A 23,916-nucleotide genomic window follows, 5' to 3' on the forward strand; every position below is an offset into this window, starting at 1 on the left:
AGGGAATGGGGAGTCTTTCTGATCTTTCTCTTTCTCTCCCTCTCTCTGTCTCTGTGTGTGTGTGTATGTCTCTCTCCCCCTCTCCCTCTTTCTATCACACACACACACACACACACACACACACCCCAAACACACTTCTTGTGGGGAATGTAAGGATGGATCCAGAGAAAGCAGGTGCTGCCCCAGGAGCACAGGTCTCAGATGAGGGCCTTGTTTCGGCATCTGAGGAAGAGCTCCAAGGGTGAGCCAAGTCAGGAGGGTGGCCTGGGGAGACATCCTGTGAACTGAATTCCCGAGGAAACAGCTTACTCCAGTCCTTTGTTCTTATGGCCACACAGCTGCCTCAGGGCTGGCAGGCCACAGAAGCACAACTCCCACACTAGCCTCACTGATAGGGAGGAGTCGAGTGTGCCAGAAGGTGAGAGAGCTCCTCCATGGTAAATACACTGAGCAAGGCCAGCAAAACAGAAACTGAATTCAAAACTGATGCTCTAGAAGGGACCTGCCTCACATTGGTCTCTATTTGTTTCTTTCTTTCATGCAACAAGTGTTTGAGTACCCACTATGCACTGGGCATCATTCTAGGAGCTTGGGATGCATCAATGAGTAAATTAAAGATGTATATTTTGCCCTGGCTGGCATAGCTCAGTGGATTGAGCTCAGGCTGCAAACCAAAGTGTTGCAGGTTCGATTCCCAGTCAGGGTACATGCCTGGGTTGCAGGCCATGACCCCCAGCAACTGCACATTGATGTTTCTCTCTCAGAGTGGAGTGCCTCCCTCCCTGCATCTCCCTCCCTTCCCTCTCTAAAAATAAATAAATAAAATCTTTTAAAAAAAAGATGTATATTTTTGTGGGAGGTATCAACAATAAGCTTAAATGAATGCACTATATGTTAGATGGTGATAAGTGTTACTGAAAGAAGTAATAGAACAGGATAAGGGAACTCAGGAAAGCTAGAATAAAGGCAGGGTCCAACTGGAACAGGTGGTCCGAGTGGGCTACACTGAGAAGGTGGCACAGATCTTAGAGGAAGTAAGGGGATGAGCCCTGTGGGCAGAGGAAAGAGCCAGTGCAAAGGCCCAAGGTGGGAACAGGCCTAGTGTGTTCCCACCAGGAGCAAGGAAGCCCCTGTGGTTTGCAGAGCAGGAGCAAGAGAGTCCCATGTGCAGGGAGTCCGGGAGATGCAGGGAGGGAGGCACTCCACTCCGACCAAGGAGGGCCAGCAGGCCGTGCGAGGACTTTGGCTCCCACTGAGTGTATGGGGAGTTTTGGGGGGCTCTGTGCAGAAGACAGACATGATCAGACATGCTAAATGATCATCACAGTGATGTGATGGCTGCCCAAAAACAGAGTGTAAGAGAGGCAACGGTGAAAGGGAAGAGAAGGGATCCCCGGGGAGATAACAGAGGCTTGTGCCACAACAGAAGCCCTGGGCAGTGTGAGAAGAGAATGGCTTTGGATGAAATTCGAAGAAAAGTTTGAAAACAGATTTTGTGACAGATTGAATTTGAGATGTGAGAGAAGGGGAGGAGCCCAGAACGCCTCCATACTTTCTTGTGGGTTAAATTTGTCTCCACAGTAGAGTAAAACAGTGGTGCAGTGAGGAAAATGCCAAGGTGGGTGCTCAAATGCTTGTCCTGGCTCTGCTGACTCTGCAACCTGGAGCAAGGTGCCTCCCCGCTGTTCACAATGGTACACTCAAGGGGCTAACCAGAAGACCTGCAACATTGCTTAGGGAAACCATGAGTCTATTTTTTGTTGGAAATCCTTTAGAGTCGATTATTCCACTGGGCTCATGCTAAATACACTGGATGGATGGATGGATGATAGATAGATAGATAGATACACATGTATCACTTAATCAATTCCCAGCACCACACATGAGTCTATAAAACCTCTTTTAATCTCTTTTTGTGGAAGTCTTAGTGCATCCATTCTGCCAACTCAGGCAGGGAGGTGTACTGTGTAAGAAAAGTCTTGTTTTGTTTCGGTGCCGCCCCAGTGTACAAACCTCGATGAGGAAGAACACCCTACAGAGTTGGCATCATTCTTGGAAGGCTCTCTGCTGAAAGTCAGTTAATTGGGTGTGGGTGGGGTCTGGAAGGGCCATAGGGAGAGCTGGGGAGTGATGAGAAACATTAGGGTCAACTTTGATGTGCAGGTAAATTATTGGGTTGTCAGTTTCTTGCCGGTATTGTGAAATCTGCTTCGTTAGCTCCTACACTGCATGTTTCTGCCTACGCAGACTCAGTCTGAGGCAGCGCTGCCAGGCTCTGGCTGCACTTCCCCTCACGTGCATTGACCACCCTGAAACAGCCTGCTCCAGACTTGTCCTCCATACGTCACATGTCTGTTTTATTGTTTCCAAGAGTGCTCTCTTCCCCAGCGTGACATCAGGAGATCACCACCTCCCCAACCTCAGGGCCTGCTTTTGCTCCCCAAGGACCCACATTTCCGACAATCATGCCCATCATTTCTACCGTCTTTCAGTCCCGCCGGAGTGAGCTGTTATCTGAGCCCAAGGCCTTCAGAGCACTGAGGAGGTGCGGCCTCACTATCATGACTCTGACCTCTTCTCTCACCTTGTGACTGTCCTGCTTTCCAAGGAAATTCTTGGATTTCTTACTGACGTCACCAACATTAATGAGGGTGTCTCCCCAAAATAAAAAGCTAGAAGGGAGGATCCCAGTTTGAGTGTTCTGCTGCACTCACATTCTGAAGGAATGCTGCCAGTGCCTGGCCAGATTCCTCAGCGGGAACACCACCAGGGCTGGAGCGTGGGAGGCCCTGTCAGCTGGGGACACAGCTGCCAGGGAACCCTAACCATCCCCCTGCCGAGGCGGCCCTGCCCAGCGTTCCCGTTTGGCAGCCAGCCTTTCCCGAGCACCTGGATGTGTCTGGCAAGGGTGTTATGTCCACACAAGCTGAAGCTCTGTGGCTTAGGGCAGCATGGTGGCCACTGACCACCTGTTCTCCCCTGTCATCCATGAGTCCTTGGCCTGGCCTCATCCAATCATCCATTCAATCAACAGTTACCAAGTGTCTGGGTGTCATGCATCACACTAGATTCTAGAGACATCAAGATGGGCAAAACCCAGTCTTGTCCTCAAGTGGCTCACAGCTTGCTGGCCCCAATGGAAAAAATCAACCACCTACAGTGAGATAACCAACATATGCAGAGATACCCGAGCCCAGTCCTGAGTTCCCAAATGCAGGGGATAGCGTGTGTAAAGGTTTGGAGGCATGAGCAAGAACGACCCATTCGGGGTCGGAGCAGCTACTTGAGCGTGGCTGGAGCACAGGGCGTTCTCTGGAAGGTGACAAGGAGCAAGATTGGAAACATAACAAGGCCAAGACATGAGGACATGTGGGTGTGCCTTTTAAGAGTGTAGACTTTGTCCCATCCGCAGTGGAGAATTTTCCTCTGGTAGGGACATACAGAGATGGGTGGGTTGGGATAGACAATGACAAATGTATGGGTAGATGAGTGGGAGGAAAGTGACTGGTTGTGTAGTCAGATCAACTAAGTAGTAGGATGAAGAGTAGATTGTGGAAACATAAGAAAATCCAGTTAGCAAGCTATTCCATGAAATGAAATTCGAAATAGCATGGGCCTGAGCTAAGACAGTGTTGGAGAAGTAGAGAAGACATGGAAAGAACCACATAGTATTAGAAGGACTTGTCCATTTAGTGAATGTGGGGAGAGAGGAAAGGAATCAAGATGATGATTCTCGGTTGGTGGCTAGTCCCCCCAAGTTCTAAGAGAACTACACATTGGACCTGGCCACCAGCCCTCATCGTCACAGGCCCCATAGATGGTCTGGGAGGAAAGCTGAGCTGGAAGGGTCGAGGTCTGGCTAGTGCTCAGCAGCATGGAGGGCAAGATACAGCCAAACGTTGCAAGGCAGTGCCAGTGTTGGGCGACTTCATGGGAATCAACCTTCAAACCCAGGGCTCGTGGGTCCACTACCCAATGCTAGAGGCAGCCATGGAGCCTGCTGCTCCCACCAGCTGCCACTCTGGCAGAGGCCTGTTTGGCAGTGCCTCCCTGATGCAACTTGGGTTGAAAAACCTCAAAAAAAGAAGGAGGAGAAAGTGTACGATGGAAGACCCCGCCCCAGTGAGCTGAACCATTAGAATCAGAAACAGGCTAGCCAGCCATGGGGAGGTGGCTTAAGGGTGGAGAGAGAAGAGGTTTGAGAAGAGCTTAAAACTGAAATTTTATCATTTAAGGAGGTTAGAACTCCTTAAATTCTGGAGTGAGGTGATTCTGATAATCAAGAGTGGTTGCAAATTATAGAACCCAGACGAGAGGTAACTTGGCTGTGTAGTAATCCACCCCGAAACTAAGCAGCTTTAAAAACCAGTGTTTGTTTCACTCATGAATCTGCAGTCTGGGCCATGCTCAGCAGGGACAGCTCATGCTTCCATCTGAAGGAGCTCCTGCTCCCTCGGGCAGCACCCAGTGGTGCACGGCATCCAGAGCAGTGGCCCCCTCAGCCTTCTGCTGCTCACACCACGCAGGGAAGACTGACCACTCTAAGCCTCCTCACTGCTTCTGGAGGGACACTGCTGGCCAAGACAGCACCCAGATGGCATCGGGTGTGCCCAGGGCCCCAAGGCTCAGCTCTGTAGGGAGTCCTGAAGACGAGGGGGCTTGGTGTCTGTCGTGGGGGTGGAGGGGAGAACAGTGGAGGGAACACGTAAGGCAGCTGTGGCCCCGGGTGCTAAGTGAGACTGCTGGGAAACAGGCTTGAGGCTGTGGGGGGCCCCAAGAGGTGGAGGACCTTCAGCCAATGGGCTGAAGTTACAGGAGACTCAGCTTTGGGCCTCAACACAAAGAGCTCTTCCAGGACTGTCAACCTGGTCCGTGAGACAGGGAGGCAGCCAGCTGCCCGCAGGGTACTGTGGGACATGGTGCCCTCCAGAGTTCCCCACCTCCAACTACTCAGAAGGCTCTCCAGAGAAGGAGGAATTTCAGGACGCAAACAGGAAGAGAACTTGGCCCCGAAACACTTCTAATTACCCCTTTCCTGCCTGACCCCAGCTGCATCACACCCACATGACAGGCAGCCCGTTTCACAGACCAAAGCCCTAAGCTCTGTGGCTCAGAGAAGCGTGCAGGACTGTGTGAGTCACTGCTCTGCTGCACAGGTGCCTCAGAAAAGGCTCTCCTGGAATGCCACACTGCTCCCACTAGGGAGCACCCTAGGCTGGCTGCAGAAAGCACCCCCTGGAGGAGGGGAAGCCCTCTTCCTCCAGGAAGCCTTCTCAGGTTGATTGGCATACAGTGTGGCTTCCTTGGCTCTTCCCAGTCTGGATTTTTCACTCTCCCAGCAGCTTCCCTCCAAGTGCTCAGCACCCCATGGTATATCCTCCCTGGGGGGCCCGCAGCCACCACCCCAACGTGATAACCTCCTGACAGATCTGTATACCGGGCTTCCTCTTCTGCTCTACCCTATGACTTGACAGTTTCAGCTCCCTAAAAATCTGCTTCCAAGACAGCTGCCCAGGCATCAAAGGCTCCACAGATGTCTGAAGGCTCTGCAGCCAGTCCTCTCGCTCATCTCCGAGTCCTTCCCACTCTCTTTATTTTATGTGCAGTTTTTCTGTGGGGCCTCCTAAGCAGAAAGCTGTGCCTATCAGTCTCCAGTACTTTGTACAGTAACCTCATCAGCCCACAGAAGCCCTTCTCTGCTTCATTCATCTGTTCCCCTCATTTCCCTCCCTCCTCTCATCCTCCTCACCACAGACACCCACTGTAACACATGACACCATCCCAAATGTGTGCTCATTACTGTGTGGTAAGTAGTAGTACTTTGGGAGTACGTATGTTTTACTTAGATCAATGGTATGGTTTTGACACTTTTAAACCCAAAACATGCTATCCAGAACACCTGCACCAGCTCACATTCCCACCCCACCCCCCATGCATGAGGGTTCCCATCCTCCCAACTGTCCCTCATTCTGATGGTAAAAAGATACCTCATGGTTCCAGGCTGCATCCAGGATGGCGAGAGTCATTCTCTTTCCACACATGTGTTAGCCATTTAGTCTTTCTCTTTTGGGAACTGTGCAGGCTCTGGCCAGCTTTCCACTGGGTTTCCTGTCTTGGACTTGCTGTTCTGTAGGAGTCATGTACATATGGTAGATGTATCAACTCTTTTGATTTTTTCTCTATAGTCTTTCAATGAACTACAAATCTTAATTTCAAGATGGTCATATCAATCAATGTTTTACCTTGTCATTTTGATTTTTAAGACTTACGTAAGCCCTGGCTGGTGTGGCTCACTAGATTGAGTGCTGGCCTGCAAACCAAAGGGTCGCTGGTTCAATTCCCTGTCAAAGCACAGGCCTGGGTGGGGGGCCAGGCCCCCACTGGGGGTGTGTAGAGGCAACCATATACTGATATTTCTCTCCCTCTCTTTCTCCCTCCCTCCCCCTCTCTCTAAAAATAAATAAATAAAATCTTTTTTTAAAAAGGCTTACTTAAGAAATCTCTCCCCACCCGTAAGTTACAAGGATGTTCTCTTACATATCCTCTGTCTGCTTTACAGTGTAATTTTCCCCGTCCAGGCCTCTCCCCCGTCTGAGGCCTCTTGTGGTACAGGCACAAACTGGAGTCCGGCCTGACTTCCCACACGGTGACTCTCTCTGCTGATCTCACCAGCCGAAAAAATGGCCCTTCCCTGTTGCCACCTTTATCAGGTACCAAATGTATCTTGTATTAGACGGCCTGTTTTGAGTTCTCTGTTCTGTTCCAACGGGCCATTTGCCCATTCCTGCACAAGCACCGCATTCTCTCTCACTATGGCTCTCTGACCCTCAGGCGTTCTCTTTGCTTTCCTTGTTCACAAACAGCTTTCCTCCAAATAGATGTTATTCATTCATATAAATTTTAGGTTGATCTTATCAGGTTCCTCAAAAGAAATACAGCAGAGTAGAAACAGACATTTTTTACAAATGGCTTGGCAAACTGGCAGTTGTGACCTGCCTACAGGCATGAAAAAGTCTTTTTGATTTAGAGCTCTTTAAAACCAGGTTAACCCCAAATCCTTTTACTGACTAAAAATAATAAAGTTAATAAAAGATCTTACAATAAAACAGGAATCCAGCAGAATTTTTACTGGGTTTCCATTGTCCTTATAAATTCATTTAGTGGGAATTTATATCTTTAGAATATTAGGTCAAATTACTACTGAATATAATTCCACTTAATCACTTTTTCTTGTATGTTTTTTATAAGAGTCTTCCATTGCTGCCCAATAAAGATCTTGTGAATACGTTGTTGTTCCATTGTAGATACTTTATCAATCTCAAGAATGGTATCATTATTTTTCTACTTATTTTCAAAGTGGTTGTCGCTAATGTAGAAAGCCGACCTTATAACTAGCAGCACTGCTCAGCTCCTCCCATTGCTTTTATTGTTTATTGGTTTGTTTTGTTGAATTTTCTATGTAGCTGATGCCACTGTCTGCAGATAACACCAGTTCTATCTCTTCCAACATTCACACGTGGTTCCAGGAGCTGCAGCACAGCGAGCGTGCACTGAGAGCAGGCACCCTCACTTTGCTCCTGCTCCCCATCTTCACTGCACTGCTCCCAAAGCCCACCCTTCAGGCCCAGCACCCTCCACGATCTCATCCACCGCCCTTTAAACATCCCTGTGCTTTTCTGCTCTTCTCCACCTGGCATTGCCTCCACCCTTCAGGCTGTGCCAAACCTTTTCCATCCTTCAAAGCCTAGCTCAACTCTGACTTTTCCCACCAAGCCCCCCTGGACTGTACCAACTCACAGTGAGCTCCGGCTGGAGCCCCTGAAACGAGACACACTCTCTCAGTCAATGGACAATCGGTTGTGAAAGGCCTTGAAAAAAATACTGATCTGTCATTTCATTTGTGCTTATTTTCAAATCTACCCAATTAAGCAGTCGGCTCTTTGAGGACAGGGATGTGTTAAACTCCTCCTTCTGCTGAATGAACAGGTGGGGAATAGGTGAAGGGGCCACATTTTATTAGCTCCGGCACATAGACCTCAGTGTGTTGTGAGTTCAAGGCCGGAAGGCAGCACTGAAGATGGAAGTTGGAGAACCGTGGCAGGAAAGGTCCAAGAGGTGCCTGTCCCAGGAAGGAGGTGGGGGCCTTCTCAGCCTTCCGTGGGTTTGCACGTGCACCACCTCCTCGTGTCATCTCGCAGAGGCCCCTGGGCCAGCACTCCAAGCCTGCTCTCCCAGGAGAGGAAACGAGGCCCGCAGAGACAACTAACTTGTCACCAGCCAGCAGGAGGCAGAAGTGGACTCGCACACACACTCCCTGACTCCCGAATCCATCTACCTCACTGCATGGCCTCCCCACAGAAACGCCCCTCCTAGAACCAGTGAGGTGGCAGACGGGCACATCACGGGCCACGACTGTCCCCTCGGACCTAGCAGTTCTGCCTCCAGGAACTGATTTTAAAGAAATTAGTGGGGTTGTACATGAAAATATATTGACGGAAGTTCATCACAGAGTTCTTTACCATAGATCCATCACGAAGGGACAAGAAATTAAAAGGCCCGTGGATAGTAAGACAAGAAGAAATGCCACAACTCAGAGCATCCGCAGGTCAGAAGCCAGGCGGGCAAATAGGCAGAAAGCCATCAGAAGAACATGCAGCTATGAGTAAGGCCAGGTGGGGGGTCGAGATTCCGGGGATGTAGGCAGGGCTCAGAGGACCAGAACGACACGGCTAGCAGTCATCCCTGGCAGCAGGGACAAGTCAGCCCCAAAGGCCAACTCAGGCGGGCTGGGTGAAGGGCAGGCACAAGGCACAGGCCTTGGCAACTGAATAAGCCTGGGGCTTGGCCAGAGCCCTACAAGCCCTTGGGAAGGACAGGAACCCATCACAGCCAGTGGCTCAGGTAGAAGGAAGCAGCCTGGCCAGCTGGGCTGCTGCTATCCCTTTGTCAGCTTCCTGTCTAAATCTGTTTTCAAGGGGTTCACCCAGTCTGTAATTCTCTTTGTTCTGGGCCATTTACAAATAGGTGCTTTAATTAAAGCTTTTGGAGGTGCTGATGATTACCTTGTAAAAGCTGCTGGGCTGCTTTGTGCTCGTGCATGATGGCATCCCACAGCCCGTGCACTGTCCCTTCACAAGGCCCTGCTGCCTGTGTGTAACAACGTCAGTGACCTTGTTAGTAGGGGAGAGGGTAGAGGGGGCACCTCCCACCACCAGGTGCTCCATTACCCCTCCCAACAGCCCAGCAAGGCACAGGCTGCCATTCATATTTCGCAGGTTATGAAACTAGAGAGACATAAGTTGTCCCAGGTCCCACAGCTACTAAGTGGCAGAGCTGGGGTTCAAACCTGCCATCATCTCCAACCAGGACAAGGGCTTGGGCACACTCATGGTCTCCCTGAACCAAAGAGATGGGTGTGTCTACACAGAGACCCTTAATGAAGGGTACAACTCAATAATCCAGCTCACTGGGCTGAGACGTGAGTGGAGTCAGGAGACAGGGGCACAGTGACCAGCACAGTGACAGAGAAATGTTTTATGAAGAATTCACCGCCTTGCCTCATCCCTCAGCACTTTACCAAGAAATATATCATTGGGCATGGATCGAGAACCCTTCTGGTGCTCACCAGTTCCAAAGTAGACTGAGACAAGAAGAAAGATTTGGTTCTTTCTGGAATGTCTGGCAAATGTCTGACCCAGCAAAGGCTCAGCACGAAGGTACCCACCAGCCACAGCTCCCACAGAAGTGCTCCAAAAACTCCTCCAGCTATTCAGCCAGAATCAGTCACACCCCAGCCCCCAGACTTGCTGCCTTGTGTGTCTCTAACACCAGAAGCCCCCAGCCCATGGCCACGCCCACAGAGCTCCCACCCCAGAAACCAGAGTCTGTGCAAATCTATCTACAGGGTCCAAAAGCGTGGCTGGAAGCGCCCATTTTTTTAGAATCCACACAGAGGTTGCCTTGCTCCCTGGCAGATCTCCATAGCACCACCACCCGCCTCCCAGAAGAGAGGCGTCCTCCCTCACTCCAGGACATAACTGGTCACTCACCCTGAGAGGAAGCAGGGAGGCCCTGCTGAGGCCCTGGAAGGATTCGTGAAGGGCTATTTTTAGCCCAGGCTGGGTCAGCATTTCGTCATGGCCAGTCAGAAAACAGGCCCATCAGGAGAGTCATCCTTGGGTTCAAAGACGGTCCAGAGCCACGTGCTTGGAAGGGTTTATGGACTCAGATCCTTGGGTAGAGGAACCTCCTGGCTTGGCCTCACTGTCCACCCAACAAAGCCATCACTGTCCTAAGCCAAATGAATGAAAAGGCAAATTAAGGGAGTTAGGCTGAGGGATAGCCCTATCACCTCCCACCTTCTCTCACCCTCTGGGCCCTGTGAAAGAAGGAAGTGATGCCACTTTAGGACCCTGGTGACCTCCCCCACCCCATCTCCAGCACCTTTTACCCTTCCTGGTGAGTGTGTACACACCAGTATTCATTGCTCAACTTCCCCTCTGGGAGCCCAAAGGGCTCCCACACCCCCACATCAGACTCCAACACAGCCTGGGTATCACAGTGTTACCTCCACCTGTCACTTGCTCCCCTTCCCCATTGGCTGAATGTTGGTACCCCATGTGCATGCCACCCTCTCCTACCTCCAAGCACACAGGTCTCTGCTGGATTCCCAGAACCCAGCAAGTGTCTCTGAACAGTTGGAACTCAAGCAGAATTTACTGAATGAATGACAGGATGACTGATTACACAGTCTAGTCTCCAAATCAGAGTTGGACTCCTTTCTTGTCTCCTCCCAACCCTATCCCCACCTCACCCCAGTCCTCCTTAAACCCACTTCCAAGAAGCCCTCCCTGTTAAGCTCTGTAGCTCTGGGGTACTCCACACTCCCACTCCTAACCCTATCCCAGCAGCAATGGCGCCCAGAACTCTGAAGAATGGCCCTGCTTTTCTTCTGAACTCTGACTCAGCATCTCCTGTCTGGTGTCCTATAACTGCTGTCTTCCTAGAGATACCCAAAGTGCAGGGACCATGCTCCCTCCCAAATTGATACCCCCACCCCCATCTCTGGCTGGTCTCTAGGTGAGAACAAATTAGGAGAGGCTCATATTGACAGTGAAGAAAGGGATATTCTTTCTTCCTGGGACAGGCCAGTCATTCTACCCGAGGCCAGGTCAGAGGGCCAGGGCCCCTAGCCCAGCTGTGCCCCTTGCAGAAAAGGGTTTGGGAGCAAGCTCCACCCCAGCTCACTGCACCCATTCCCTACATCAGAGCATGGAATCCAAATGATGCTTGCAGGAGCCCTTCTCTCTTTTCCACTTCTCCACGTCCTTGTGGTCAGGGAGAGGCCACAGGAAGCTTATAAAGGGCTTTGAAGATGAAACAGGCCCATGGCTGGGGATTGTTGACACAACGACACTGAAGAAGCAAGCAGGGTTGGCTCTTAAGAGCCCAGGGTGATGCCAAGCCAATAAAATGCAGCTATTGTCTCTTTGCTGTCCCTTTTAATGCCAACTGCCCCAGTGCATAAAAGGCCTGCCACAGCCCAGAGAGCACAGGCATTTGGCTCCATCCTCTGCCAGCTTCTCCATTCTTCAGACATCTCTCTGTCTCCAGCATGACCTGTGGCTTCAGCTCCGTGGGCTGTGGATTTGGCCCCAGGACCTTCAGCTGCGCGTCGGCCTGTGGGCCCCGGCCCGGCCGCTGCTGCATCACAGCCGCCCCCTACCGCGGCGTCTCCTGCTACCGCGGCCTCAGCGGGGGCTTTGGCAGCCAGAGCCTCTGCGGGGGCTTCCGCTCTGGCTCCTGCGGCCGCAGCTTTGGATACCGCTCTGGCGGCGTGTGCGGGCCCAGCCCGCCCTGCATCACCACCGTGTCAGTCAACGAGAGTCTCCTCACGCCCCTCAACCTGGAGATTGACCCCAACGCGCAGTGCGTGAAGCATGAGGAGAAGGAGCAGATCAAGTGTCTCAACAGCAGGTTCGCTGCCTTCATCGACAAGGTGGGTGTCTTTGATCACACCCTTCCTGAACCCCGCATAGCTCAGGGCTCAGGCTGGGCATTGAGGGGATAGTTGGAGGCAGGAACTTACCCAGAAAAGCCCCTGGTCCTAAGGGAGAGGCAATTATACCTCTAGGACACAGACAGAAAGACAAGAATAGGATCAAGAGGTGCCAGTCTGATGCTTGGGACAAACTGAGGACACAAGCAGAACCAGGCAGAGAACCTGTAGGGTAGAGAGAGAACATCTTGTGAGCAAAGGGCCACCATGTGAGAGTCCAATGTATTTGAAGCAAATAACTGCTTACGTGGCAAGGAGGTGAGGTGCTCACTATGTCCAGGGCAGGGCTAGTGAGTGCAGTACTGGAAGACGGCCTGGAGGGAGTCTCGTGGATCACACAGAGCTGTTTCATACCTGTGGTTACTTAGTTGCTTAACAGGGGCCAGAATGGTTTGTCCAAGCCACTGTGCCCGGGCCCAGGATCCAGGAGTGAGCTACAGATGCAGTTCCTGCTCTTCTGGGCCCTACAGGAGGCCAGCAGTATGAGGTCTGGGCGCAGCTGAAACCACCTGTGGATGTCAGTGTGCAGTTTGGTGGTGCAAGGCGCCAGGGAGAGAAAGCTCCAGTGAGGAAGCAGTTCTGGGGCCAAGCAGAGCACTCCAGAGCCAACCTGGAGAGAAACCTTCATCAGGAAAAAACAAACAACAACAGCAAAAAAACACCCTGAAACTCCTAACTGCAAGAGAGATCAAGAATAATGTAGAAAAGGATTTACCAAGGGTGTGGCAGTTGCTAGACAAAGGGATCAGCATCAGGTAGTGGGCGGACCTCCCGGCAGGGAAGTGGAAGAGAAATTTTCCTTGGGCCCAATAGTCAATAATTGCTACAGTGAGAGAAGCACCCCCTGCCCTCACAGGGCAGCAGGGCAGAGTTTGAGCTCTTCCTCCACTATTGCGAGAGCCCGGGCAGGAGATCCCTTCAAATCCTCACCTGTAAAATGAGGGGGTTGCAGCACAGAACATGTTTGCACCAATATCCCAGGTGACTATTATTCTAATTGCATTGTTGTTGTAGGTGTTCAATGATTGGCATGTACTTTATTTTTCAACTTCTATAGTCTACCTTTCTAGAAGGGTCAAACTGTTCATTTGCACACTGACAACTACACCTGACTTGGTGTAGTAGCTGTTCAGCATGCAGGTGCCTTTCGGTATCTGGGCTCATTGAACCCTCATGGTGAGGTGATCACTCAGCAGAGGGTTAGTGCTATGGCCAAGGATACATTATTAACAAGTGGCAGCAGAGTATGGACTCAGCACAGTTTAGTGCTTTTCAGGACACCGGGTAAATTGCCTTGAAGAAACTAAAGCTAGCTCTCAAGATGGACTTGCAGGTGGTGAACTGATTAAACCCTGGTGTGACTTTGAGAGATGGCATCATGCCCACCAGGGAGGACACTGGGTCAGAGAGTTGGGGGACTGCAGGGCCTGGTGCTGGGACCTCCTCTTGCCCTGATCCTGCAAAAAGAGATTCTCAGGCTCTGCCTCTGGGCGGCAGGTGCGCTTTCTGGAGCAGCAGAACAAGCTGCTGGAGACCAAATGGCAGTTCTACCAGAACCGCAAGTGCTGCGAGAGCAACCTGGAGCCACTGTTTGAGGGCTACGTCGAGACGCTGAGGCGGGAGGCCGAGTGCGTGGAGGCTGACAGCGGGAGGCTGGCCTCAGAGCTCAACCATGTGCAGGAGGTGATGGAGGGCTACAAGAAGAAGTAAGTACAGGAAGGCTTGGCTCAGGAAAGGGCTTGAAGGAAGCTCCCAGCACAGGGGAGTGTCCGGGTCTGTGCCTGGGCCTCTGCTGAGGATGGGGAGAGAACCAGCATTCTTTCCTCAAGGCACATGGTCCCTTGGGTGGGTCCTGGCCCCCTACGGGTGGAGCTGTCCTTGGCTTCCTACTAGCAGCTCAAGGAAATGATGTTCTCTCCCTTCCTCCATCCACCATCTAGACTCTTCTCTTAAGACCCCAGAAAAATTAATATTCCTGGTCCCTTTAAGCATAGCCCTCAAAGCCATGGACATTCTTATGTTTACCCCTTTACTCAACCAACACTTTCTGAGCACCTTCCAAGTGCCACCCAGACACTGGACTGGGTTCTGGAGATTCAGGGACACACAGGGGACACTGTCCCTGTCCTTGTGGTGCTTACAGTCTTCTGAGAGGCGGGCGTGGCATAGTCATAGACAGGCCTTCGGTTACTGTGTGTGATGCATGATATGAAGGGTGCAAGCCATGTACTCTGAAGGAGTCTGGTTTTGAGGGGCACTGGTTTCCTTCAGTAAGGCTCTCAGCCATGAGTGTCCCAGTCCACCACACCCCTGCCTCTGGCTCTGAGCTGGCCCACCCATAGAGCAAGAGGAAGTGATGGGCTTGACTCTTCTTGGCTGAGCCCAGGAGGAGAATGACAGAGAGGGGACCCCAAAGCCAGGGGCAAAAGGAAGGGTCAAGGGAAAAGTAAGTGGAGACCTGGTGAGAAAATAGCCACCCCCCATGCCCTAACCCCTACCACACACACACACACACACACACACACACACACACACAGCTTCCAGATCCCACCCTCCCACCCCACTGAACAGCTCAGAGGTGCTTCAGTCCTCCGATGTACCCAGGGAGGCCTGGACCAGCAGCCTGATTTCTCCCTTGTGCTGCCCCATGTCTTGTGGAGGCAGGGGAATAAGCCAGGGAGGTCTAGGAATCAGGCATGTTTGCCTGCTTGCTTCATAGCCTAGTTTAGAGCTACTCAGGTGGGGTCCTGTTCTCCCTGCCCACCTCAGGTATGAAGAAGAAGTTGCCCTTCGGGCCACAGCAGAGAATGAGTTCGTGGCTCTAAAGAAGGTGAGTGCCTGAAGCCAAGCCCCACCCTGAGTCCCTAGCCACCCCATGCTCCACCCTGCCACATGGCAGCCAGGCCCACAGAATGTTGTGCAGAGAGCTGACCTCATGGCTCCTTGAATCCCACACAGGACGTGGACTGCGCCTACCTCCGCAAGTCGGACCTGGAGGCCAACGCGGAGGCTCTGACCCAGGAGATCGACTTCCTGCGGCGACTGTATGAGGAGGTGAGGGGCTCTCAGCCACGACAGGCCCCACGACCCCTGTCTAGACCCAACAGGACGGCTGACAAGGGAACCCATGCTTGAGGCTGGAGGGTTGGACAGGAGCAGAAAGAGACAAGAAAGGAGACAGAGGGATGGGAACAAAAGAGACAGAGTAGTAAGAGGTAAGAAAGTGTGGTCTCCAAGCAGACAGCTGTGTCTTGGGAACCCAAAGCAGAGGCCACGTGAAGCATCACCTACCCTCAGCCCCATGGTCTCCAGCCCAGATTTCTCTGGCAGCCGCAGCCTTCCTCTCCATGGTCACTCCAGGAGCATGTGACGTGGCCCCCTACACAGGTCCAGCCTGCTGACTGGAGGAAGCTGCCTACACTCAACTGGGTCTGAACAATCCCAGAAGCAAGCATTTGAGAAGTAGTTGCATTTTCTTCTAATGGAGTTTTTTTTTATCTAGACAAAAAACTATTCAATTTCATCAAGATTTTTTTTCTCCCCAAACAAGAGACTTTGGTTCCAAATGGGCCAAAGAGATGATAGACATCAGCCTCAAAGTGTGAGGAAAAGCTCAGGCAAATTGGTTGTTCTCTCCCCCACTTCTGGCCCACAGGAGATCCGTGTCCTCCACGCTCACATCTCAGACACCTCGGTCGTCGTCAAGATGGACAACAGCAGGGACCTGAACATGGACTGTGTCATTGCCGAGATCAAGGCTCAGTATGACGACATCGCCAGCCGCAGCCGGGCTGAGGCCGAGTCCTGGTACCGCAGCAAGGTGAGTGCATGGGACCCCTGCCTCCTGGTCATGGCAGCAGAGGGAGAGATGCGGGGTAAATATTAGGAAAGGCTCCTTTTGTCTGGGGATCCTGGTCCCTGGGGATGGTAACAGGAGGGCAGAGAGCTCTCAGGCTGAGGTGGCAGAGCAGGGCTGCCATGGAAGGCTGCCCAGACTGAGTGCTGTACAACCCGCACAGTCATGCGTGAGTCCCGAGTGGGTGGGACACGCCATCCTGAGTGTCTGCTTCCCCCCAGTGTGAGGAGATGAAGGCCACAGTGATCCGTCACGGGGAGACCCTGCGCCGCACCAAGGAGGAGATCAACGAGCTGAACCGCATGATCCAGAGGCTGACAGCTGAGGTGGAGAACGCCAAGTGCCAGGTACGGGTCCTCTGTGCCCTAGATCACCAGAGAGGCTGGGGGCCTAGCCAGGGTCCCACAGGCCATGTGTGCTCCATCTGGATCTCACCATTTGTTCTCCATCCCATTTACATGGCTACAGTCACAGGTTGTGGTCACTCAGGGGAACCCAGGTAATGAAGGCAAGAGGCCTATTCCTGGGGTGTTCCCAGCTGGCTGAGAGAGACTGGACACATCCAGGGAATGGACAGAGAGACTCAGAGACCATAACCCTCCTTGTTCTCTTCTGGGTCCCAGAACACCAAGCTGGAGACTGCAGTGACCCAGGCAGAGCAGCAGGGCGAGACGGCCATCAGCGATGCCCGCTGCAAGCTGGCTGAGCTGGAGGCCGCCCTGCAGAAGGCCAAGCAGGACATGGCCTGCCTGCTGAAGGAGTACCAGGAGGTGATGAACTCCAAGCTGGGCCTGGACATCGAGATCGCCACCTACAGGCGCCTGCTGGAGGGCGAGGAGCAGAGGTGGGACCCCTCTGCAGCCCAGTTGCCCCAGAATCCCACATGCATAGACCCACCCACCTTTGCTTCCTCCACATCTCAGTATCAGTCTGAAGAACTGGCCCCAAGGTTCTGGGATGTTTGGATACTAAGTTTCAGAGGACTGGAACTCGGATCTAGTATATGGAGGGAAAACAAAAGCCCGTGCCACTGTGAAATTTCGAGTTCCAAACAGTACAGGCCTTGCTGGGCTCAGAACGAGACACCCCGCCTCTCAGTTCAGAACATCCTTGAGTCATTTTATCCTCAAGTCTTCCAACATCTACTCCCTCCCTTGTTTCTAGAAGGTCACCTTGTCCTAAGGTAGGGCTGCCAGCCAAACTTGATCCTGGCCTCACGTCACTGCCCGAGAGAATCTTTGCCTTCCTAAAACCAAACCTATACACATATGCCAGGTGTGGTTGTTCAGGTTGTGTCCTGTGCAAAGGCAGCCAGCTGAGGGTAGGTGAAAGTTGAAATCCAGCCTGTACACTGCTTGCCAAAGAGTGTGTGCCCTGGCATTGCTGCAACTGCTAGAAAGACACTTTTTAAAGTTCTAGAAAGGCTTAAATATAAACCAGAGATGGCTCTGAGAGGACCCAGCACCACCCCTGGGGAAAACTGGAGGGTCTCATTCTGATCTCTTCTCTTCCCCTTTCTCACCTTTTCCCCACTCAGGCTATGTGAAGGCGTTGGAGCTGTGAATGTCTGTAAGTACCTTGAGCCCTAAAAAGGAAAACTGTGGGTTGGACAAGAAGTTCCTGGGTATGAGTATACAGAGACACTGAGGAAAATGTTCCTAACAATTCTCCCAGTAAATAGGGGTATGTTGGTCATGCAGCAAGAGAGACTGAGGTAGACTTGCAGTAAGGACCTCACAGCCTGAATGGGGTTGGAGAGGGAAAGAATAACACTATGCCACTGCAGGAAGGGACCTTAGATGTCACTCAGTATGACCCCCACCTTGTATAGGTGAGGAAGCCCAGAGAGAGGAAAGAGCTTGCCCAAGGTCCCAAAGCAGAACCAGGGCAAGAAAACCCAGGGTCTCTGGATCCCGGCTCCAAGGCTAAGGTTCCTTCCACACCTTCAGAACTAGAATTGAAGGCCCTTTGAGTCCTTTTCTTGAGGGCTGGTCAGATCACAGAAGCCAAAGAAAGGTGATTGGAGGAAGTGGCCACCAGCCAGGCCTCCTGATCCAGCCTTTGTTCCCACAGGTGTCAGCAGCTCCAGGGGCGGGGTCGTTTGCGGGGACCTCTGTGTGTCAGGCTCCCGGCCTGTGACTGGCAGCGCCTGCAGCGCCCCCTGCAGCGGGAACCTGGCAGTGAGCACTGGATTGTGTGCGCCCTGCTGCCAGCTCAACACCACCTGCGGCCCTGGGAGGTGTTAGGCTGCCCCATGAGCGAGCCGGAGAGGCCTCTTCTGCCTGCCAGACATGCCACTGCTCATGCCCCCAGCTGAGAACATCGGTCCCTGGGTAGCTTTTCCCCGTGCCCTGAGAATACACCACGCAGCTTGTTCGCACCAGCCACTCCCCTGCTCACCTTGTCCTACCAGAAGGAGCTGCTGCTTGGAATGAACCCTTCTCTTCCACCGTCTTCTCTGGCACCTCCCGGGAAGGAGGGCTCTCCTTTCCTGGAAGGACCACTGCTGGAATGCCTCTCTTGCCTCTCTGGCCCCTTGTCCTCCATTTTCCCAATAAAGTGGGGGACCTGCCTTCTATGCTATGATGTCTTGCTCTCTGAGAGTAAGCCCATGCCCCCCAATTGGTGAACACCCCGGCTCAGCAAGGTGACCTGAGGACTGGGCTCATCCTGGTCCCAACCTGGATGCCCAAGAGAACAACCGCTCCCCAACAAGTGCCATCCTCCCCTGGCCAGGCAAAGCTGAGGCACCTGCCCATCTGGGAGTTTGAGTCTTGTCCCTCTGACTGGTTCTGAAGGAAACCAGAGGAAGCCATGGGATCTTCTGATCTTCTGAAAGACAGAGTGTGTGTGTGTGTGTGTGTATGAGAGAGAGAGAGAGAGAGAGAGAGAGAGAGAGAGAGTTTGGTTTTAACCCTGTTCCCACACACACAGCTTCACCAACACCACCACACATGCAGCACAGCAACCTCCAGAAGTGCCAACAGCCACCTCAGATGACCACCCTGTATCAGTCTGGACCTCATACCATCCATGCCCATTACTGCCCATCACACAAGGGAGATGAGACTCTTATTACCCACTCCTTGCCCATCCTCCCCCCACCCACCCATACACGCACCTCTTCAGCACCCAGGAAATCCTCCTCAAATGTTCTTAACTGGTAAGAGAAGCTACTTCCCCCACCATCTACTTGCTTTCTCAACTGCCCCACTTACTGCCCTCATCCCTAGATTCCTCAGAGCTTCGATCCCAAGGCTAAGACAGCTCCTCTTCCCCTGTATGGCCTGACCTCTCCTGTCCTCTGCTCAGAAAGAGGCCGGGAGCTCCCAGGAGGCAGACATTGAGAAGCCCCTAGCCCCACTGTGGAAGAACCAGGCATGGACTAGCCCTCCACAGCCCCAGCCCATCCTGTGCAGTCCTTTTCCTTCTTTTCTCCCTTTACCCAGCCTCAGCGCCAGTGCTGACCAACCCTCCTCCAGGCCCTGACCTTTCTAGCCACGCCACCATGCTGTCCTGAAGGACCCACCACCTTCCCACACTCCCTCCTGGAATCTCTAGGGCCCTCTTGGCTTCTCACCTGTCACCCTCTCTCCCTCCCATTTCCTGAGCCAGAGACTCAGGTCTTTCACTTCCTTGTTCAACAGGCCAGGCTCCTCCCAAGCCGTTCCGCTACCTGGCTCACATCCCTCACCCAGGAAACCTTTCCCTCAAACACTAAAGTGTCTCGTGGCCCTTCTCTTGCCTCTCTGCACATGCTGCCTGAGCAATCAGTCTCTTGCCTTCAGTTACCACCATAGCATCCTCCCTGGTTAAAATCACCCAACTGTGCTTCAGAGGCCTGATGACTTTCCTGCTGCCCTGACCTCGCTCCTCAGCCTCACACCCCCTTGCCCCAACCAGGTCCTATAGGACATCTCCATTTGGCAGTCCTAGAGACCCTTCCAACAGTACTAGAGACCCCTCCAAGCTGAACTCACTATTTCCCACCTTCTCTATCCAAGTCTCCTCCTATCTCCCCTGTCAAGATCATCAACACAGCTGCCCAAATCTGAACCTATGATCTGTGCCTGCACCCTTCACCTCAAATCTAATTAAACCCCAGGTGCTTTCTTTTCTAACTTTTAAGTATCCCTGTAATCCATCTCTTTCCTTTCTCCCTGCTGCTACCACCCATGGTCCAGCCACCACCATTTTGGCTGGAGTCCTGCTCTTCTCCCCTCCTAATCCACACTACCCAGCAACCAGAGATCCTTGTTAAACCCAAGACTAACCTTCCAGGGGTCCTCCATTGCCCTCAGGATGAAGTCTAGGCTCTTGACATAGCACACCAGCCCTACATACCTGGCTCTGACTAATGTCTCAGGGCCTCTCGCCACGCCCCATTGCTCCCCCACCTTCCTCCTCTGCTCTGGCACAGGGTGCCCTGAATATCTGTCACATTAGGACTGGACCACAGCCTTTGAAAGGGCCTTTTCTGTTCCGACTTTCTTAGGCAATAACTCTGAGTTCCACTCTGGAATTGTAATACTCCCTTCCCAGAGCCTGCAGGAGGATACTGTAAAGACTGTCAGCCTTGGGAGCTCATTCAAATGCCACCTGGGGAGCCCAGGGATGCTCCTTGCCTCTGGGGTGATGTGCCTTCCTTCCAACCCACCAGCTCAAGGGACCAGGCAAGACTGATGTTGCAGACTCCCCATCTGTTAGAGCCTCCTGTCCTGAGTCCCTGAGCCCCACCTCCTCTGCCACCACTGCCACCTTCATCAAGGAGAGGTGGGTTGCAAAGAGGCCTGGGCCTTGGTACTAGGGAGAAATAAGAAGCACAGTTGGAGGATTATTAACCAGGTAAAGCTGGTTACCTCCTGAAGGAAAGAATATTGAAGCTGAGACCTAAAGGAAGACTAGGAGTTCATTTATTCAATCAACAAATGATATTTAGTGCTTAACATATACCAATACTGTTATACAAACTTGGGCTCATATAAGTGAAAAAAATAGACACCTGTCCTCCATGAAGCTCATATTTTACAGCAAAAAAAAAAAAAAAGTAAACATAAGTAGGTGTTAACCAGGAAGAAGAGATGTGTCCTAGATGTGGGGAATGCAAATGAAGAGGCGGGGTTGGTGAAGGAGTGTGGAAACTCCCAGGAACTCTACTAAGCTCCTAAGGCTGGTGCAAGAGGATAGGGACTCGCCAGTGCTCTCTAGAAGCTTAAAATGGGCCCTTCATTCCTACACTCTGCTCCTCTGCTCCCTCCTGCCCCAGCCCCAACTCCACCCCATAAAGGCTTTCTACATCCAAGGTCATTTCTCATTCCTACTTCCTTCTGGGCACTTTTCCACCATCTTGAAGAGGTGAGTGGTATGGGCCAATTAATGAGGCCCGCCATGCTTCACAGAGAGCCAACTGCCTCCTATCTGAAATGTTCCTGCTGACTGCTGAGGAATATGATCCCTCTGCACTGACAGCTAAGATATGGCCAGCCATGGTAGTGACAGTACCAGAGTGACAGCCTTTGGCATCTGCCCTGCACAGCAGCTGAAATGCTTGCTCCTCTAGTAGGCCAGTTGTCACTCCAAAATGAGGGCAAACTAACTGAGGTTCTGAAACCTGAAGAGGTCTGGCCACACACTCCTGGTGACCCAACCAGGACCAGAGTCTCAGATCCCAGACTTCCAGGCTTTTGTGTTTCTCCACCATCTCATTCTGGCCCCACTAATCAGAGCCTAGGAAGTCTGTGCTGTTATATTACAGTAACAAAAACAACAGCAATAATAAATGCAAGCTTTGAGTAGCAACTGTGTGCACACTATACTCTAAATTTTTATTTGCATTGTCTCATTTAACCCTCCTGTGATAACCCTCTTCAGAAATGGGCTCCACGTCTCCCCTCTCTGTGTGTATGGCACTCCTCATCTCAAAGAGGGAGCCTACTTTCCCTCCCTTGGAATTGGGACTGGCCCTGGGACAGCTTTGACCAAGAGAATGTGGTGCAGGTGACATTTTGGGGCTCTTCCTTGGGTGTACTCTCTCAGCCTCAAGGGCAAGGGCTGCTCCTTATATCTGGGGCCCTGCCCTGTCTTCACAGAATTTCCTCTCAGATTTACAGAATTTACTCCCACAAATATAGAACAGGGGAATGGCTGAACCAGCTTTCAAATATAGTTGTTTTTTTTTTAATTAACAAAACCCTCTTAAATACATAATCTTACTTAGGGAGCTGGAAGGGACCTTAGGAATACGGCCCAGCCTCCCTCATTCTACGGCCAAGGAAACTGAGGCTCGGAAGGTGGAAGCCATCTGCCCAGAGCCACGCATTTGGGAAATGGCAGAGTCAGGACTGTGAGTTAGAAGCCCAGGTCTCCTGACTCTCCCATACCTGCTAGTCTCACATGCCTTCCTTCCATTCTTACCTCCACATGTTTTCTCATGCGCTTCCCCCTCCAGAAATGCCCCTGTGTGGCAAAAATCTCCATGGTTGACAACCCCTAGGGCACATGTGACAGTGTCTAGAGACATCTTCAGTTGTCGCAGTTGGGGTGGAGGGAGGGCTATTGGTATCTAGACCAGGGACACAGCTGAACCTCCCGTGGTGCACAGGACAGTCCCACCACAAAGAATCCTCCAGCCCAAGGTATCAACAGGGTTGAAGGCGAGAAAACTGGTCTAGAGGAGCCATGACCACACAAGATGCCCTGCTTCCCTCGGCCTTCTCCTGCTTTCCCAAGGCTTGAGTTGCCCAAGCCGGATGGGCAGCATGCACTGCAGTCATTTTCTCCTGCTGAAAAATAACTGAGTGGATGGAGCGGTCCTGAGAAAATCTCCCGCAGAAAGCACCTCTCACAGAGGGGGCCTGGCATTTTCGAGACTCTGAAGGAACCAGGTTTGATTAGCTACAATCAGTTTATTGGAAACACAGAGTGAAACAAAGGCGAACCAACTTGCTGGCAGTTGACTCATTGGCTTTTCAGAAGCTCCTGCAGGCAGCCCTCACAAAGTTACAGGAGAACCACCACCAGCATTCCCCATCTCCGTTCCGCAGGTCCAAGCACACTGGCAGGTTCCTGGGAAGGGCAGACATGGAGATTCTGGGGCCTGCCCTGTTCCCCAAAGCTTGGGTGAAGGGGTCAAGTGGGACCAATGAATCCAGCAAAAAACAGAAGGTGGAAGAAAGGACGAATGCTCAGGAAAACAAATCGACTACTGGGAAAGATTACAGAAAGAGACCAAGGTGCTGCCCTAGCCTCCCTGGGGCTTGGGGTGCCTGGGAGGTGGCACTCAGAGGCATCAGGTAGAGAAGACGTGCAGGGTACACATCTGGGACCGCTTCTTGGGAGGTCTGCGGCCGGCGATGCGTGGGGCAGCAGCGGGAGGGGCGTTCCGGTTTCGCGAGGTTCTGGTTGGGCCCAGGGGGCCTGGGAGACGCTCTGGCAGAGGCTAAAGGCCCCTAGCACCTCTTACAGACCCCGCCGCAGGAGCTGAGGCCAGAGCAGGGGCCGCAGGCGTTGGCGGTGCCCACCACCACATTACCGCAGCAGGGGGCGCTGCACACGCCGGTGGTGACAGCAGGGGCAGTACCGCTGGCGCAGAGATTGCCACAGACGACGCCACCGCGGGAGCTGCTGACGCCTGAAAGAGGGGAGAACAGGCCCAGCCGTGCATCAGGCACTGCCACATCCAGGCAGCTTTGGGGCAAGCCAAAATGCCCCCTCCCCAAAGGCGCTGGGACGACCCCAGTGGGAGAAGGGTAAGGGCCTGAGCTACTTACAGACATTCACTGAACCAACGCCCTCACACAACCTGTTGGGAAAAGAAAAGAAAGAGGTCAATGCCGCAGGAAAGCCGCCTGGTGGATGCAGCCAACTGTGAAAGGTGAAACCCCCATGGTCCTCCTTCTGGGTAATAAACGGGCTAATCCAAGAAGCCAGGAGAGCCTTCATCAAAGTGTGTCTTCTGGAGACAATGGCTGGGGTGCCTGGCTTTCCACTCACTGTTAGCTGA

At 52.4% G+C, this 23,916-nt stretch overlaps 2 protein-coding genes across 2 annotated transcripts in view; one reads left to right on the forward strand and one right to left on the reverse strand.

Moving 5' to 3' along the window:
- LOC114513398 (keratin, type II cuticular Hb6) overlaps nt 1-23,916 on the reverse strand; it is a 44,362-nt gene that overhangs the window by 14,446 nt on the left and 6,000 nt on the right. The gene's annotated exons all lie outside the window — the stretch shown is intronic.
- Nucleotides 11,522-18,491, forward strand: LOC114513397 (keratin, type II microfibrillar, component 7C). The gene is made up of 9 exons (XM_028532706.2): nt 11,522-11,998; nt 13,556-13,764; nt 14,828-14,888; nt 15,017-15,112; nt 15,714-15,878; nt 16,136-16,261; nt 16,538-16,758; nt 17,452-17,483; nt 17,988-18,491. Exons 1-9 carry the CDS (start codon nt 11,615-11,617, stop codon nt 18,158-18,160), a joined length of 1,467 nt encoding a protein of 488 aa, XP_028388507.1. The 5' UTR covers nt 11,522-11,614; the 3' UTR covers nt 18,161-18,491.

Source organism: Phyllostomus discolor, chromosome 2 (genome assembly GCF_004126475.2).
Source record: "Phyllostomus discolor isolate MPI-MPIP mPhyDis1 chromosome 2, mPhyDis1.pri.v3, whole genome shotgun sequence".
Classification (NCBI taxonomy): Eukaryota; Metazoa; Chordata; class Mammalia; order Chiroptera; family Phyllostomidae; genus Phyllostomus; species Phyllostomus discolor.